We start from the raw sequence: 16,429 nt of genomic DNA, 5'->3' as shown, positions 1-16,429 counted from the left end.
AAAGAAGGAATTGAGGAAAGGTTTTGAAATGACTGATTTGGGCTATGTTCATTACTATCTTGGTATTGAAGTAACTCAACATCTGAAGTCCATATTCCTTTCTCAAAAGAAGTACATTGGAGATCTGTTGAACAAGTTTGGCATGACTGAATGCAATCCTCTAACTACTCCAATGGAATAAAACTTAAAGCTCACATCCATTGAAGGAAAAGAATTTGATGATGCAACAAAGTATAGACAAATCATGAGAAATTAGTCAGTTACGACTACCTCTCATGGAAATGGTCATACGTTAATGACTTACTTAACGCAGTTGAATCCCAAAAACAATATCTAAAGTATAGACAACTTGTAGGAAGTCTCAACTACCTAACTACTACTAGACCAAACATTTCATTTGCTGTTGGAAACCTCGCCAGGTTTATGCAAAAGCCTTGTGAGGGACATTGGTCTGCTGCAAAAAGAATTCTAAAGTACTTGAAGGGAACTCAAGACTTTGGAATCAAGTATACACAAGTGGGCGACTTTAGCTTGATTGGATACTCTGATTCAGACTTCGATGGAGACAAAGAAACTGGGGTATCTACTTCGGGTTATGTTATGAGTCTTGGATCAGGAGTTATCTCCTGGAGATCATGCAAAAAATCAGTTCCAGCAGATTCCACAACAGAGGTAGAATATGTGGCAACAGCTGAGGCAACAAAAGAAATTGCGTGGCTCAGGAAAATTTTGGAAGATTTGCAGGAAAAACAAATACAATCAACTCCAATCATGATTGAAAATACCTCGGCAATAAAGTTGGCCAAGAACCCAAATTTCCATAATCAAATGAAGCATATCAATACAAAATATCATCTGATTCGACATCATGTTGAGGCCAAAACAATCCACCTTCGCCATTGTTCCACTAATGAGCAGATTGCAGACATCTTCACCAAAGCGCTTGGAAGAGAAAAACTTGAAAGATTCAGAACGATGCTTGGACTCACCAACATCCCTTCAGATTAAGGAGGGGAATGTTGACACCTAATCATAGGGATTGGGTGAACAACTGTAATTAATGTAAATAAATAATAGAGAAAATAGAGAGTCATCGGGAGATGAACTGAACAGTCACTCCCTCTTGTATATAATAATGGACAACCTGAATAAATAATACGATTACATTTGAGGAGTTACCTCCTGGTCTGACAACACATGTAGGGCCACAATAAGTTTCAACATAATGATGGAAATCACACAATTAAAAGTTCTAAAATAAATTACAAGAACACTGGAAAATTATTTCAAATATCTCCACAAATAAAATTCCTACATAAATTACAATAACACTGCAAAATTATTTCAAATATCGCCCCAATTGCTTCAAAGTCCATACAGAATTTCCTTTGTAACACTCTATGAAACATGTAAATTTTCCTTCAAATATATTTCTATAAAGAATTTTTTTTTAACTTCAATTTAAGTGTGTGTTGCAGAAGTCAAAGTAAAACTTTTTAATATTTATTTTCAAAGGGATTTTTTTATTTTTTTCAAAATAAATTATATTCACGGATACTTGCAGCCGTCTATGGTTTTATAGCGTCCCAAAATTTTGTCAAGTAGATACAACCCAAAAATTTTGTCCCATAGATACAAATTTGTCCCAACAGTGTCAAAATAGATAAGTTCCCATATCCAAAAACCGTAAAATGTTGATATGTATATTTAGTTATGCCCACGGGAATAACTAGAGAAAGCTATGCAGACCTTTATTGACCTGTTAAATTTGCCACTGACCAAAACCTTAATATATGCATTAATCAATATAATTAATTTTAAGGATAATACTATATTAATAATTACTAAATTAATTTTATTAATTAAAAATTAATAATTTTTTAATGATTAATAGTTTATTAGTAAATTTTCTTTCAGTTATTTTTTCCTATTAATTTAATTTATTATAATTTATAGTATTTAATTAATGTATTTATAACTTATTTTGATTTTATATTATAAATTGTTATAATATTTATTTTGTAACGATAAGATAAATGTTTCTAATAAAAGTATTTTTTGTGTGAAGGTTTGGTTTTATATTATAGGTTCAAAAAGACATGGAGTTTTCTGTTGTGTTATTATTGCCATGTTTAGAAACTGACCCAATAGCACAAGTTAAACTTCTTTAGATTGCATATTTTATTTTTGACTGGCTTGTTTAACAAGAAGAACATATGAGTATTCAAACAAAATGATTGACCATCTCTATAATAGTGATGGTTACATCAAGCTTAAAAAGAATCATATTAAAAAAGTTAACAAAGAAATATTTACCACCATTAACTCTATTAATTCCCTTAAACCTCTTTGTAAGAAGCTTTTTGAAAAGCAATCCCCTTACCACCAAGATTTATGGCCTTCCCAAGATTCATAAGGCTGGGGTCCCCCTTAGACTTGTTGTTAACACAATAGGTGGGCCTACTTATCTTCTCGCTAAATTCTTAGCTCAAAGACTCAAGCCTCTTGTTGGTCGCATTGATTCCTTTGTTAAGGAATTTGCTTGCTTTGTTAAAGAATTGAAGGATATTAGACTGGAACCTGGTGATTTGTTGGTAAGTTTTGATGTTGTTTCCCTTTATATCTGTATTCCTATTCAAGAGGTCATTGATGTCATAAATAGAATCACTGACAATGACAATGCCAAATTAGTTGGCCTTTATCTCACCTCTACTTTCTTAAGTTTTCAAGGTGAGTTCTTTGAACAAACCTGTGGGGTGGCGATGGGTTCTCCTCTTTCCCCTATAGTTGCTAACTTATTCATGGAGGATTTTGAAGCTAAGGCCTTAGCCTCAGCTCCATTTCGCCCTAAAAAATGGAAGAGGTTTGTTGATGATACCTGTGTCATTTGGCCTCATGGTCGAGAAAAATTGGATTTGTTTCTTAACCATCTTAATTCTCAATCAAACTCCATCAAATTCACAATGGAGGTTGAGGTGAATGGGTGTCTTCCTTTCTTAGACATCCTTCTCTCCAGAATGAATGATGGTTCTGTTTCTCACCGAGTCTTTCGCAAGAAAACTCACACAGAACAATATCTTCATTCCAGTTCTCATCATTTTCCGGCGCAAAAATTTGGGGTTCTAAGTACTCTAGCCACCCGTGCTTTAAGAATTTCAGATGAGATGCACCTAGAAGAGGAAAAATCTCATCTTCTTAAAGTTTTTAAAAATAATGGCTATAGTAGATCTCAAGGCCTCAAGGATTTCCAAAGAGCCCATAAAGAGTCAAGGGTTAAGCCTCCGAGTGATGGCCCAATCTCTAAGGTGCAGCTCCCGTTTATCCAGGGGACCACTGACAGGATTGCCCATATTCTGAAGAAGAATAATGTCGCATCTTCTTTCAAGCCCCTTAATACCATTAGAAATTCTCTTAGATCCATTAAACACCCTATTAACCCCAAAGGCATGAAAGGAGTCTACTCGATCCCATATCCCTATAAAATTCCCAACATTAAGAAAACTGACCGCTCTATTAAACCCCAGACCCCGTAGAAGGGACCTAATGCCCCCCTCAAACCCCCACGGGGGGCTACCGCCCACCGCTACACCGAGCGCAACGAAAGAGGTGTTACCCACCCTCCTCTAACCTCCGGCTTTGCGTTGTATTAAGAATATATCACACACTCATCATCTCTATCAAAACAGTGTGAAGTAATTTTATAAATGGAAATTAGATATATAATTTTGAATAGTTATAATTTTTTTAATTTAAATTTTAAACATATAAATAAGTTAAATGTTCGCAACTTTTGTAACACTTAGAACCTAGAGGATGCATTAACTCCAATTTATGATTATAATAAATCGTTATGAAATTTCCAGGAAAAATATACTGAAAATTAAAGCCAAAGAATCGAAAAGACAAACTACGACTTGTCATTATGTTGATGCACAAAAAAATAATTGGGTGATGAGTTGATGCGTGAGTGGGCATCCAATTTGATAACTTGGTTTTGAGTGGGTTTGTCGGTTAAATTGTTGGGATCACAACCAGATCCACTCAACATAAATTTATTTTTATATAAATGTATGGGTGTTTTTAACAAAATCGAAGTTTATATTAATTTTCTTTGAATTAATTCAAAATTATTATTTTTTTCAATTAATTAAAAAAAATAACGGAGTACATGATATTAGTATTGTGTTACATTATTATATTTAAAATTTATTATAATTTTAATATTTTAAATATAATTTAATTTAAAATTTAATAAATATTTTGTTTTTCAGAGAAAAAAACGCTTCTGTTTATTATAAAATAAAAGGAAAAATACATTTTCATAGTTCTGAAAACACATTGTGTCTTACTATCTTGATAGTAAACAACTATATTTGACTGTTTATGTAAGTCTATCTACCACCCTTACATCTTCTATGATGAATTGCACCCTCCCTATTGTTCTCAAAAAAATTATTACACACGGAACTTAGGATTTTCAATATAGAGAAATCCCTGTATTTCTGATTTATGGTATTTGATCCATCTTTTATACTTTTTTCTTTTTCTTCCCAACTTTCAATTTTAGTACCCCCCTCTTTTCCATATCACAAAAATATAAAACAAAAATCAGATCTCTCTTATGAGAAAATGATGTTTTCAACTTGATGTTGATATCTTGTTCAAATGTTGCATAATAGATCTTACCAGGAGCCTTCAATATACCTCGTTTGGATAGAAGATCTACGGTCATGTTTTTCTCCCTGTAGATATGTTCAAATTGAATGTGTTGGAAGGAGCTTACCAGATCCCTTATACAATTCATCCAGTTGGATAAAATGAGCGGATTGAACTGACTATGTTCCTTGACCCAATCAATGATACCCTTGGCATCACCATATACTTCTAACCTCTCAATCCCCAACTACTTTGCAGCAGAAAGAACTCCCCACAACACGATAATCTCAGCTCTATTATTGGTGTCGATTCCTCCCTCCCACTAGAAGTGATAATAGTATCCTAGTTTGATAATTATAAAAGCACCACATCCACATCTTCTCTATGAACATGCCCCGTCAAAGAACCCCACTAGAAAGACCTTCCATATGTCTTTAAATCTTATCTACCTTCTTTTTTCCTGCCTCTTCATTGGTTCAATCTCATTGAAATAAACCATTGTTTTAAATATATAATGTTAATTTATGAGTTTATTAGTGAGTAGTTTGATACATAATAACACCATGCTTGCTACAAGGATAAAGGTTCATATAGTTCATTCATGAAATAGTAAATGTAGGAAGGCTAAATGAAAAGGGAAAGTTGGGTTCCACAACTTTTGTCTTGCTTTGGATTAAAATGATTAAAATGGCATCCCCTTAGGTCTAGTGGGGAAGAAACTCAAAATAAAACCTGAAATGTAAGAAAACCTCCATCGAAACCCTACAAAAAGCTTATTTTTTCCTCTTCAATGCCACTTGTATACTAGCAAAGAGAGTTGTAATTCCATACTAGATGGCTTAGCAAGGAGTGTTGAATTTTGTAACACCTCAACAACAAAGTGTTGAAAGAGCTAGGGTTTCCAAAGCACATGGATAAAGGTTGAAACTTGAAAGGGTGAAAAATGATTGAAAATTGAAGGTAAGGATGAAAGGACCGAATCAAAACATCATAAAAAATGTGCCTAGATTCACCTTATCACTCTTGTAAACTCATCTGTATAAGACAATCTCTCCACGGAACAAAAAGAATGAAAGAACGGAGTAAGTATATGCTACCAAAATGAGAACCTAGTTCTCTCTACGATGATCCAATGTCAAAAAGTGAAGACTCATTGTGAGTCGTCATCGTCGGAGGAGCCAAGGGGGCAGGAGAAAGGACTACAAGGAGTTCAAACTTCGTAACTTTCATTGATATAATAATAAATCATAATTTAGCACGCACCCCCCCCCCCCCCCCCCCCCCCCGCCCACCCCCACCCCTCCCCCCCCCCAACCTCCCACCTACTCACATGTGTTATTCATAACATTTTGAGCATATACGTGTGTAGTTAATCTGAGGATTTAGGAGAACTACATGCAAATTAAAGTTTGGATGAATAAGGATGAAGACAACAATAAATGTCACAAACAAGATGTAAAAGATGAATCAAAGTTTCAAAAAGAGATTAATGCACATGGAGGGACAACATACTACATATTTGCAAACAACAGTGAAGAGAAGGAAAAATAATTCTTATGATTAATGGTGATTTTTGGAGATTTAATGTTTGTTGTAGTAAATTTCTTTCATGTGGAGATGAAAGTAAAAGCGAGAGTTTGGAATACGAAAATAAATATTTCATAAATAAGCCACATAGGAGGCAACAAAGTGCCTTAAGTATCTTCGATGAGATGTTTGGTGACGAAGAATAGAAGCTAAGAGGTTACGAGAATAGTGAAATGGAATCTAGGACCATAAAATTTTTAATTTTTGAAGCAAAGTTGAAATGAGAAATGTTAATAGCATGTGTTAGTGAGGGAGTAAGCTAAATATGAAAATCGATGAGTTTTGTATGTTGATGGAGAAATATTTTGAGAAGGGGCATCTTGAATGAAGAAGAAAATCCACAACAAAAATCAGTTGACTGCAATAGAGTACATCAGTAGGGTGAGTGGAGCATTGCAAAATAAAGTATGAAAACCTGGAATATTGAGGAAAACAGCAACAAATAAAAATCTAAAACAAGAGAAGGGGATGGATTTAATGAGGAAGTTCAAAATTAGAACAAAGTTTGCCTAGTAAGGCAAGTGGAAAGCAACAAACTAGAGTTTGGGATCAAGGAGCACTTTGATAGAGACACTTGACGAGGAGATCATGAAAAAAATTCTCCTTGGGAGTTTGATACAGGAGCATGAAATCAAATCAAACATTTATTTCCTAGACCCAAGGGGTCTTATAATTTTCTAATGTGAGTGGATTTCGTCAATTAAAATTTATATTAGTTAGAATAGCGAATTTCACATGTAAATACAATTGTCCTAATTCTAGAAGGGGATCTAGGTTTGTTATGGGAGTTTTGATGAGTTATAATTCTTGGCCATGTGACACATTGTAAAAGAGACAAATAAATAGGTTGGAGAATTATGTAGGTTCAATAAAGGAAGAAAGTTGTAGCAAAACTAGGAAAATTTTAGCTAATGGTTAGATATTTTAAATAGGAGAGAATAGGAGAATAGAGAGGGGGGTAGAGAAGAGATAGCCAAGATGTCTAAAGGAGAGTGGAGAGATCTAATTAATTATGTAATTACACCAAACTTGTACAAATTTTGTGCTAATGAATACTATGTGAATATTCTCCATGATGTGTGGTTTATCTTTGTGCCTTGGAATTGATAGGTTTATAATGTGTATTTCTTCTACGCAAATATATATTATGTCATGTTTATTATGCAAATCGAATAGATGTAATATCAATCTCATGTTTTTTGAAAGATGTATATTTCGCAGATAATTCAACTTAGGGTTCAGTCATGGCCTCAAGTCTATTGTGCTCAGTTCCTAATTGGGTTCTATAGTTATTCAGGTATAGCATATAAAATTGGAAGAGTAGATATGGAATGGATTTGTGGTTAACGTTGAATCAATTAATTAGCAAAGACATCCAATACTGATAGGTGGAAAAAGATATGTATGAATAATTGGCACGACCGAAGAAACTTTGAGCGATTAAGGCATCCATGATTTTAGATTGACAATGAACAATGACTACATAATTATCTTTCTCAATAACAAGGTAATTCATAGTTTTGGCCTTATTAGATCTAAATACAATATAATGTAGAGGACTTACAAAACTCGATCTTTTTCGAAGCGTGCATCAATTGGCAGCGATAGAAACCTAAGTTTTCGTCAACATCTATTGGTCATAAGCCATTAGAGTTAGTGAGTGTGTATTACATATGAAGCTTTTCCCAACCAATCTGATAGGCATTGAGTGGTCCCATCAATCAACAAGGTTGACAAATAGGACAATTCACATTAACTCAAAGTCTTGTCTACCACCACCGACCTAATGTGGAATTGATGAAGCTTGTAAAGCACCGACGAGTGACATGAATTCTCATCTATTAACAAACCTAAGTAACAAGACATTTCATGTTAGTGTTTGTTATTTCCATTGCCATTAGGAAAGGTTCACCACCATTAAGTTAAATAGAAAGAGCTAGTGGTTGCAGTGGGGCCGAATGGGCCTTAGCTCCTTTTGATTTAAGTCAAGGTTCTAACCTTGAACATATGATTTGATGTTATGTGTTAAGGGCTATAAATTTGGGGTTGGCATGTGAATTTTGGGGAAGCACTCTAAGCACTATGTAAGGATTACCAACTCATAATATTAATTGCATATTTGTGGAACACCTCCACAAAAGAAAAATATGAAGGTTAAGCACTAATAGTGTAGAACACAAGAAGTAAGCCAATCCATAGATGACATTTACAGGAAATCAACTTGTGCGACTGATAAATGTGGGTGAAGTCGATGTTGTCAACATCACTACCCCACTCAAGCATATTTCCCGTCCCACGGAGTTGCAACGGAGAATGTATTATGTACTTTGAAGACTACATTTTAGCACTCTAATTGAAATACGTAATCCTACTAATATCTATTGTGACAAAGATCCACATAGCATTATGATCATTCCTTGATGACATGAGTCCATAGTATATTGTGCGGGTGACCATGCTTTATTTCTTTATTCCTTTAGTACTAAGTATGGTTATTCCTACCTTAGGGTAGTATATAATATGCATATGGCTATGAGTTTTGTAACTCCTTGACATGACTTGATATCAAACATAAGAAGGAAAACCTGGCAAAAATGGCAAAACCCTAGGGTTTCTGCCTGCTGAACAAGGGCTTCCCAGACTGTATGCGACCCATTGGAACCGGAAGATGGTGACCTCCGCGAACCCGCCTGCAGGTTAGGGATTATTTTATGGTTTGGACCTCAATTTTCGGGACTGTTTGGCATATTAATTTAAGGTTTTGTTGTGGAACGGCCGTTCATCTTCCGCGATACCGTTCATTCCCTGCAGACTGTCTCCCCCTGGTCATACGGTGGTCAGGTCGGTTTTTTGTCGGTTACTATGGTAGAGGAGGACCTCGTAGACTATGAGGAGGACCCCATGCCTGAACAGGAGATTTGGGCTCATAAAAAAGGCTCGGACATGGACCCCTGGGGAAAAATCTGGTTCGGTCGACAGCTGCAGCTCAACCGTCACAACACCCACCTCTCTCCGGTAAAAGGCAGCATCCGGCTGTCAATGTGGAGGATTTACCGGCTTTGGACTGTCCCCCCCTCTCACCGGCTACACTGCATCTACTTGGCTCCTGCATGCAGACTTCACCCTCTTTCGACTCCCCCTTGCCATACTCCTCGCAGCATGCCACTCCAAACCCCTCGCAGGTTTCCCAGCCCTTGAACCCCCCCTCCTTCTCCTTGGCCCCGGCTGGCCCCTCAAATCTTCAGCGCCCTGCACGATCCTTCATTCATCCTGGCTCCTGCAGCTTAAACCCTCATTCCCCTATTCGTTTGGGTTGTTTCAGTTCTCCTTTACTGTCTGCTCGCCCTACAAAATCGGCCCAGCATAGCACCTCGGACCCGTGTCGAAATCTGCTTAAAGAGTACCCAACGGGCCGACGCTCGGACAAACAGAAAAAGGGTCGGTGCCTCAGACCCATAGACTCGGATATTAACCTGAATTTTGGTGAGGACGTTCAAATGGAGGATGCAATGGAGACAGCGAGGAAAGTACTGGTTGGTCGTGTTCGAGGTCAGACCTATACCGTGGAAAGATTGCGTCAATGGACTGAGGAGATTTGGGGTTCCCTCCTAAAGGAACTTCCTGCTATAAGGGTCTTAGCCAGAGGCTGGTTCGCTCTACACTTTCATAGAGCGGAGTACACACAAATGATATTGTCGCAATTCTGGCATATTGAGCTAGCGCCAGTCCTATTGAAGCGTTGGGATCCCCTTTTTGATCCAGAGCATGAACAGCTTGGAGCTGGGCCTATTTGGGTGAGACTACCTGGTTTACCCATGCAATTTTGGACACCACAGGTGTTCAAGCGTATTGGTGATGCGCTAGGAACCTATCTTGAGCATGATCAGTCCTACGAAAGAACAAGCATTATGACTATGGCAAGGATCTTAGTTCATCTTGATACCAGGGCAGGGCTGGAAGAGAAAATCACTTTACACTGAAGGCACTTCTCGCGCAAACAACTACTGGACTATGAAGGTGTCCCATTTCGTTGCAGGCGGTGCCACAAAGTGGGCCATTTATACAAAGATTGTCCATTACTCTCTGTGGTGACTTCGAAAAATTCGAAGGGGACGAAACAACAACCTTCGGTAGAGCAGAACAAGGGAGATATGAATCAAGGAGAGGAGATAGGAAACAAGGCGAGGTCCCATCGAAGGCGGAGGAAGGAGTTTCAAAGAGGACAAAAATCAGGCGAAAAGCTGCGACCTCACCTCCTCGGACTCGCTCCAAGTCAGCAGTGGAAGCATCTTCTCTCCCGGGTAATGAGTCTTTTCCCATAACTTCTGCACTTTTTTCAGATGTTATGTTTTCTGCTCTGCATTCATCCCTGCATCCTCCCTCCTCTGCTCTGGGCTCTATCCCCTCCATTCCATGCTCCATTGTCCCTCCCCCTCCCACTTTCTCCACTACTCCCACCTCCCTCAAGGAGCTTTCCACTCCCCGTACTCATACCTCCTCCCTATCAGGGACGGGATCCCATCCCTACAACCTTTGATCTCGGATTCGACCTAAACCATTGGGGTTGGGACTTTCCCCTAGACGGTTCAAAAAACACAAACCTGCTAGAGGCCATCCATCCAAGATCAAATCTGCAATCAATTCGGTGGTGGCGGATGTCGCCAGGGGCCGACAATGCACCATTGAAAGGGCGCTTAGAGCAATTGAGCCCTTTGTCCCTGCCTCCCCATGATTGTCTCTCCTACAATTGCAGGGGACTAGCCAACCCCAAAAAGAGACTGGCTCTCAAACGGCTGGTACTGGAAACCAAATGTGACATCCTCTTCCTACAGGAAACTCTCGGCTCTTTGGACACCATTACAAGAACCCTTCAATCTATTCTGTCGGGTTGGGTTTTTCAGGGTTTGGATGCAAATGGCAAATCCGGTGGCCTGGCTATTGGTATTAATCCCAAAGCTGTCAAGATCATTTCATCCTGGGGAGGGTGGGGCTTCATAGGAATGGACATTTTCATGGGGGAACTTGGACTAAAAGTGATCAATATATATGCCCCTAACCAGAACAGAATGGCATTTTGGCTTAATTTTATGGAACACAATCTTATCACAAATTCCACCATTATTGGAGGGGATTTAAACTTTTCCTTGGGAATGGAGGAATCCTGGGGTCATCATGCACAAATGGATCCTATCTCGGAGCAAATGAGTACATTACTGGACACCTACAAGCTAGTTGATGTTCCCATGAACAAGAAAGTTCCCACTTGGCATAACAGGAGGATGGGGGAAGCTGCCTTGGGTCGGCGATTGGACCGATTCCTGATCCATGAAGATCTTCTTCGTAACCTACCCCTGTACAGACAATGGGTAGGTACTGGAGGTATATCAGATCATCTCCCCATTCTTCTTCAAATTACTGGACCAACCAAGAAGCCTCGTCCTCCTTTCAAATTCTTTACGGGCTTCCTTCAAGAACCAGAATTTATCAATCTAGTGAATGAATTCTAGAGATCACAACCTCCGCTGAGGGAACAGAGGATGGCGGCGGATTTCTGTGAGAGACTCAAAACTCTCAGGATTAGGACTGAGGAATGGTCAAAGAGGAAGAAAATGAGAGATGATCAGCATCTCATTGATATTGAATTACAGATTGCACAACTAACGGATGAACAGGGGCTTGGTTTCTTATCGGAGGATACTAAAGTACAATTGAACAATCTGGAGAAACAAAAAATTAAGATGCTACTTGACAAAGAAGAATAGTGGAGGCTGAAAAGCAGGGCCATCTGGCTGCAAGCGGGAGATGGCAATACAAAGTTCTTCCACAACTTCGCAAACGATAGAAAGGAAACTAATACTATCTGGCAGTTTCCATGTGATCCTGATGGATGGGCCACTACACACCAGCAATTAACTAGATTGGGAACTACTCATTTTAAAAGACAATTTACTGCTCCAATAGACATCAATCTCTCAGACATCATTAATCTGGCAGGGCATTTTCCAAGGTTTGTGGAACCTGATGCAGTTGAGGATTTGATCCAACTAGTCACCATGGAGGAACTGGAAGGAACTCTAAAGTGGTTCAAAAAAGACAAGAGTCTGGGGTCGGACGGTTGGCCAGTGGAATTTTACTTAGCCTTCCTGGAGCTGCTGGGGAAGGACTTGTTGGCTATCATCGAAGAAAGTAGAATCAATGGTCATATACATCCTCCCATGAACTTCACCTTCATAGCCTTGATTCCCAAGACTGATTCTCCTGCCTCCTTCAACGACTTCAGGCCTATATCCCTCTGCAACTGCCTATACAAAATCATTTCTAAAATTATTGCAAATCGCATTAAGCCCATCCTTTCTAATCATATTTCCCAGGAGCAATTTGCTTTCCTCCACCATCGACACATACAGGAAGCCATTGGTACGGCCCAGGAAGCCTTACACTCCATAAAACACAAGAACCTTAAGGGCATCTCTCTCAAAATTGATCTGTCAAAGGCCTTTGACAAAGTGAATTGGCTTTATCTTAAAATGATCCTCACTCATTTGGGTTTTCCCCCCATCCTCATCTCCTGGATCATGGGTTGCATCTCTACTATTTCTTTTGCTATTCTTGTAAATGGATCGGCCACTTCATCCTTCAATATTGATAGAGGCATTAGGCAGGGATGCCCTCTATCACCACTTCTTTTCCTTTTAGTCATGGAAGGACTGAGCAGACTTATAGCGACAGAAAAAAGGAGCGGGGGACTTAGTGGTCTAAAAATCATGGAGCAATTATATCTAACACATCTACTTTTTGTAGATGACATCCTGATATTTTTGAATGGAAGTGTCCGGGACACTACCACTCTGAATGAGATTCTGAACCTATTCTGCAAAGCAACGGGAATGGAGATAAACAGAGAAAAATCCTCCATCTCCCTATCAGATTGTACACTACAGGAATCTCAGCTTGCCATTCAAAAGTTTTCCTTCCAAGAAACTGATATGATGGGGGGACTCAAATACCTGGGCTTCAGACTTAAACCAGATGGGTACAAGATTGCTAATTGGACCTGGCTCATCACAAAAGTGGAAAAGAGAATCAGCTGCTGGTGTCATAGATTCCTTTCTAGAGCTGGCAGACTTATCCTCATAAAATCTGTCCTTGAAGCCACCCCGGTATACTGGATGTCACTTGCCTGGATACCGAGAGGGATCCTCCACAGAATTCAACAAATTTGCTGCAAATTCCTCTGGAATGGCAAAAAGGAGGGCAGGACTTTTGCCTGGGTAAAATGGACCAAAATTGCTACTCCAAAGAAGTGGGGAGGATGGGGACTTAAATTACTCCCGGCCTTTGCACAAGCCTTGGCGGCCAAACAGGGCTAGCTCCTTCTGAAACAAAATAGCCTTTGGGCAGAGGTTATTCATCATAAATACATATGGCCGTCGACCATCACTGACTGGATCAGAGACACATCTTGGAACAGGAAGGGTATTTCGGTGATATGGAGGGCCATTCTCAATTCTATGCCCATTATCAAAGAAGGTTTGCTATGGAAAATTGGAAATGGAGCATCTGTCTGCATTGGTATTGACCCATGGCCAGGCTGTGGACAGATACTACAGAATGGGACAGATTGGGGACTAGTAGAATACTACATTTCATTCGCAAGCATGGTTGACTGAACAGCACTGGCATATCCCAAATGAATGGAGTAGATCTTGGCAAAGCTATATACAGGCACTTACAGAAACACATGTTAGATTAAGGAATGCAGAGGATGAACTGATATGGGCACTCTCAAAAACTGGACAATATTCACCGAAACAGGGCTATGATAAAATCATCGCAGATAGAAAACCTAAGGTCTTAAAAAGCTGGTGGGATTCATTATGGAAATTAAAAGCTCCTCTACGTACCAAATTGTTGATGTGGAACATATTGGAAAACAAGATCCCCACTGGATCGTATCTAAAAAAAAGGGCTTTCTTGGGTCCTACCCGGTGTGTGCTGTGCCTTCAAGAAGAAGAATCGACCCATCATCTCTTCCTTTCTTGTCCTACTACCAGATGCATCTGGTCACAGGTCATTCAAACACTTAATTTGAATATAAACTGGTAGGGGGAGGATATCAGCTCAGCCTGGGAACACTGGTGGAGTACCTCGGCTACAGACAAACCTAGGAACCTCCCACTTCTAGTTTCTTGGCATATTTGGATCAAGAGGAATACCATTATTTTTGAGGATAGACTGGTCAACTGGAACCTTATCCATCCTCTTATCTGTGCGGCATATGCTGAACTTCCAAATGACAACAGCAATGGGAGACCTAGGAACATCCGGCAGGAACAGATTAATAGAACAATTCCATGGGCCTATTTTGATGGGGCCGCCCAACAGCATGGCTGTGGGGGAGGCATTTATTTCCACCTATCTGAAACTCATTACTTTCAGATTAGTATGGGTCTGGGACCGGGAACAAATAACCATGTTGAATTGATATCACTCCGACATCTTTTATACTTTGCCATAAAGAAAAACTGCCGAAATTTGCAAATATTTGGCGATTCAAAGAATGTGACTGATTGGTTTAACAGCATAGCTGTTTGTTCTGCATACTCATTGAAGATTATTTTGGAAGAAATTGTTTTTTTCAAAACATTCTTTGACCAGATATCTGTTTCTCACATCTACAGGGAAAGAAATGAAACGGCTGACCGCATATCAAAAGAAGTGACGCATCATCCTCTAGGCGAGTGGATGATCGCTGAACATACACCAGCAGGGACATACCAATATTTTCATAGGCCTTATATTGATGAGGCAATACAGGGAGGCAGCAGCCTCTAATTTCACAGTCTTATGATTATGAACTTTTTGACTTATGCTTTGTATATAATAGTATAATGCTTGTAAATAAGGACATCTTCTTTGTATAGGAGATAATTTTCTGAACACTATTTTGATGGTCGTAGTACCAGTACTGTACACACTCTAGGTATTTTCTGTTACTAGCTTTTTTGACAGTGGACGAGCGCCACAGTTTCAGCATATGCCTTCGGGCATCTACAGCATGTAATTTTTTTTTTTTTGAAATTATGAATTTTCTTCCTTTGGAAAAAGAGTTTTGTAACTCCTTATAGGTTTTGTGTAATTGGCTCCATCTATATCTCAATTCACTACAATTATTATAATGTATTTTAGCCATCATTTAATATTTTCACCTTATACATTATGGGGCATCTGTTATTTATTTAAATGATACCCCCTTAGTTCTATTAGGGAAACAAGTCAAAATGAATCCTATAATGTAAGAAAAACTCCATGGAAACCCTATGAAAAGCTCATTTTTATCTCTTTAACGACCCCTTTACACTAGTAAAGAGAGTCGTAATTCCCTATATGGCTTAGCAAGGAGTGTTGAATTCCCTAACACCTTAACAATAGAGTGTTGACATGGGTAGGGTTTCCAAAGTGCATGGATAAGGGTTGAAAGGGTAAAAAATGATCAAACTTTGAAGATAACGATGAAATGACCAAATCAAACTTGATTGAAAATGTGTCTAGATTCATCTAATCACTCTTGTAAACTCATCTATATAAGAAAGGATCTCCATGGACTAGAAAAATGAAAGAAGGAAGTAAGTATATGCTGCTAGAATGAGAACCTAATTCTCCTTGAATAAGCCAACATCAAATAGTGAAGCCTCATTGTGAGCTATGGTGAGAGGAGGACCTACAGGGTTGGGCCAAGGGCTACAAGGAGTTCAAACTTTGTAAGTGTTGGGTCCCTATAATACTAGTGATTACCCCATTACTAGTCCTCCAACTTCCTCTTATTTTCTTGCGTAATTCATGTTCCTAAAAAATAGGAAGCTCATATTTCCTTATGCAGTTCCTGAGTAACTTAGCTGACCTACATGACACAAACTTTGTACACTCACTAGTATACAATAATAATTGCATTGGTGCCTCTTTCTCCACTCAACTAGGAAATTCGAATTGCATGCACGAATAGGGTTATTTTTAGTAAATTGACCAGTTAACTCAGAGATTAGTGAGTTAGCAACAATTACAACTACTCAATTTAACTCATACTGACTCTATTCATGACTAAAGCTCAGATAACTAGGTATCACTAACTATAACTCCAGTTGATTGCTATATCTTAGCAATCAACTCATGCAGTATTGTACTTCTT

The 16,429-nt window shown here is 38.8% G+C and overlaps 2 protein-coding genes across 2 annotated transcripts; both read left to right on the top strand.

The window, feature by feature from the left end:
* Positions 1 to 9,740: 9,740 nt before the first annotated feature.
* On the top strand, positions 9,741 to 10,223 carry LOC149197914 (uncharacterized). Its single transcript, XM_089408862.1, has one exon. The coding sequence runs from the start codon at positions 9,741 to 9,743 to the stop codon at positions 10,221 to 10,223; it is 483 nt and encodes a 160-aa protein (XP_089264988.1).
* Positions 10,224 to 10,898: 675 nt separating this feature from the next.
* Positions 10,899 to 11,750, top strand: LOC149197913 (uncharacterized). Its single transcript, XM_089408861.1, has one exon. The coding sequence runs from the start codon at positions 10,899 to 10,901 to the stop codon at positions 11,748 to 11,750; it is 852 nt and encodes a 283-aa protein (XP_089264987.1).
* The last annotated feature ends 4,679 nt before the right edge of the window (positions 11,751 to 16,429 follow it).

Source organism: Pinus tabuliformis, chromosome 2_2 (assembly GCF_031772625.1).
Source record: "Pinus tabuliformis cultivar Carrire ecotype Pingquan chromosome 2_2, CPIR1, whole genome shotgun sequence".
Taxonomy (NCBI): domain Eukaryota; kingdom Viridiplantae; phylum Streptophyta; class Pinopsida; order Pinales; family Pinaceae; genus Pinus; species Pinus tabuliformis.
The sequence above is the reverse complement of the archived record's forward strand: the minus strand, read 5'-3'. Positions and strand labels throughout refer to the sequence as shown.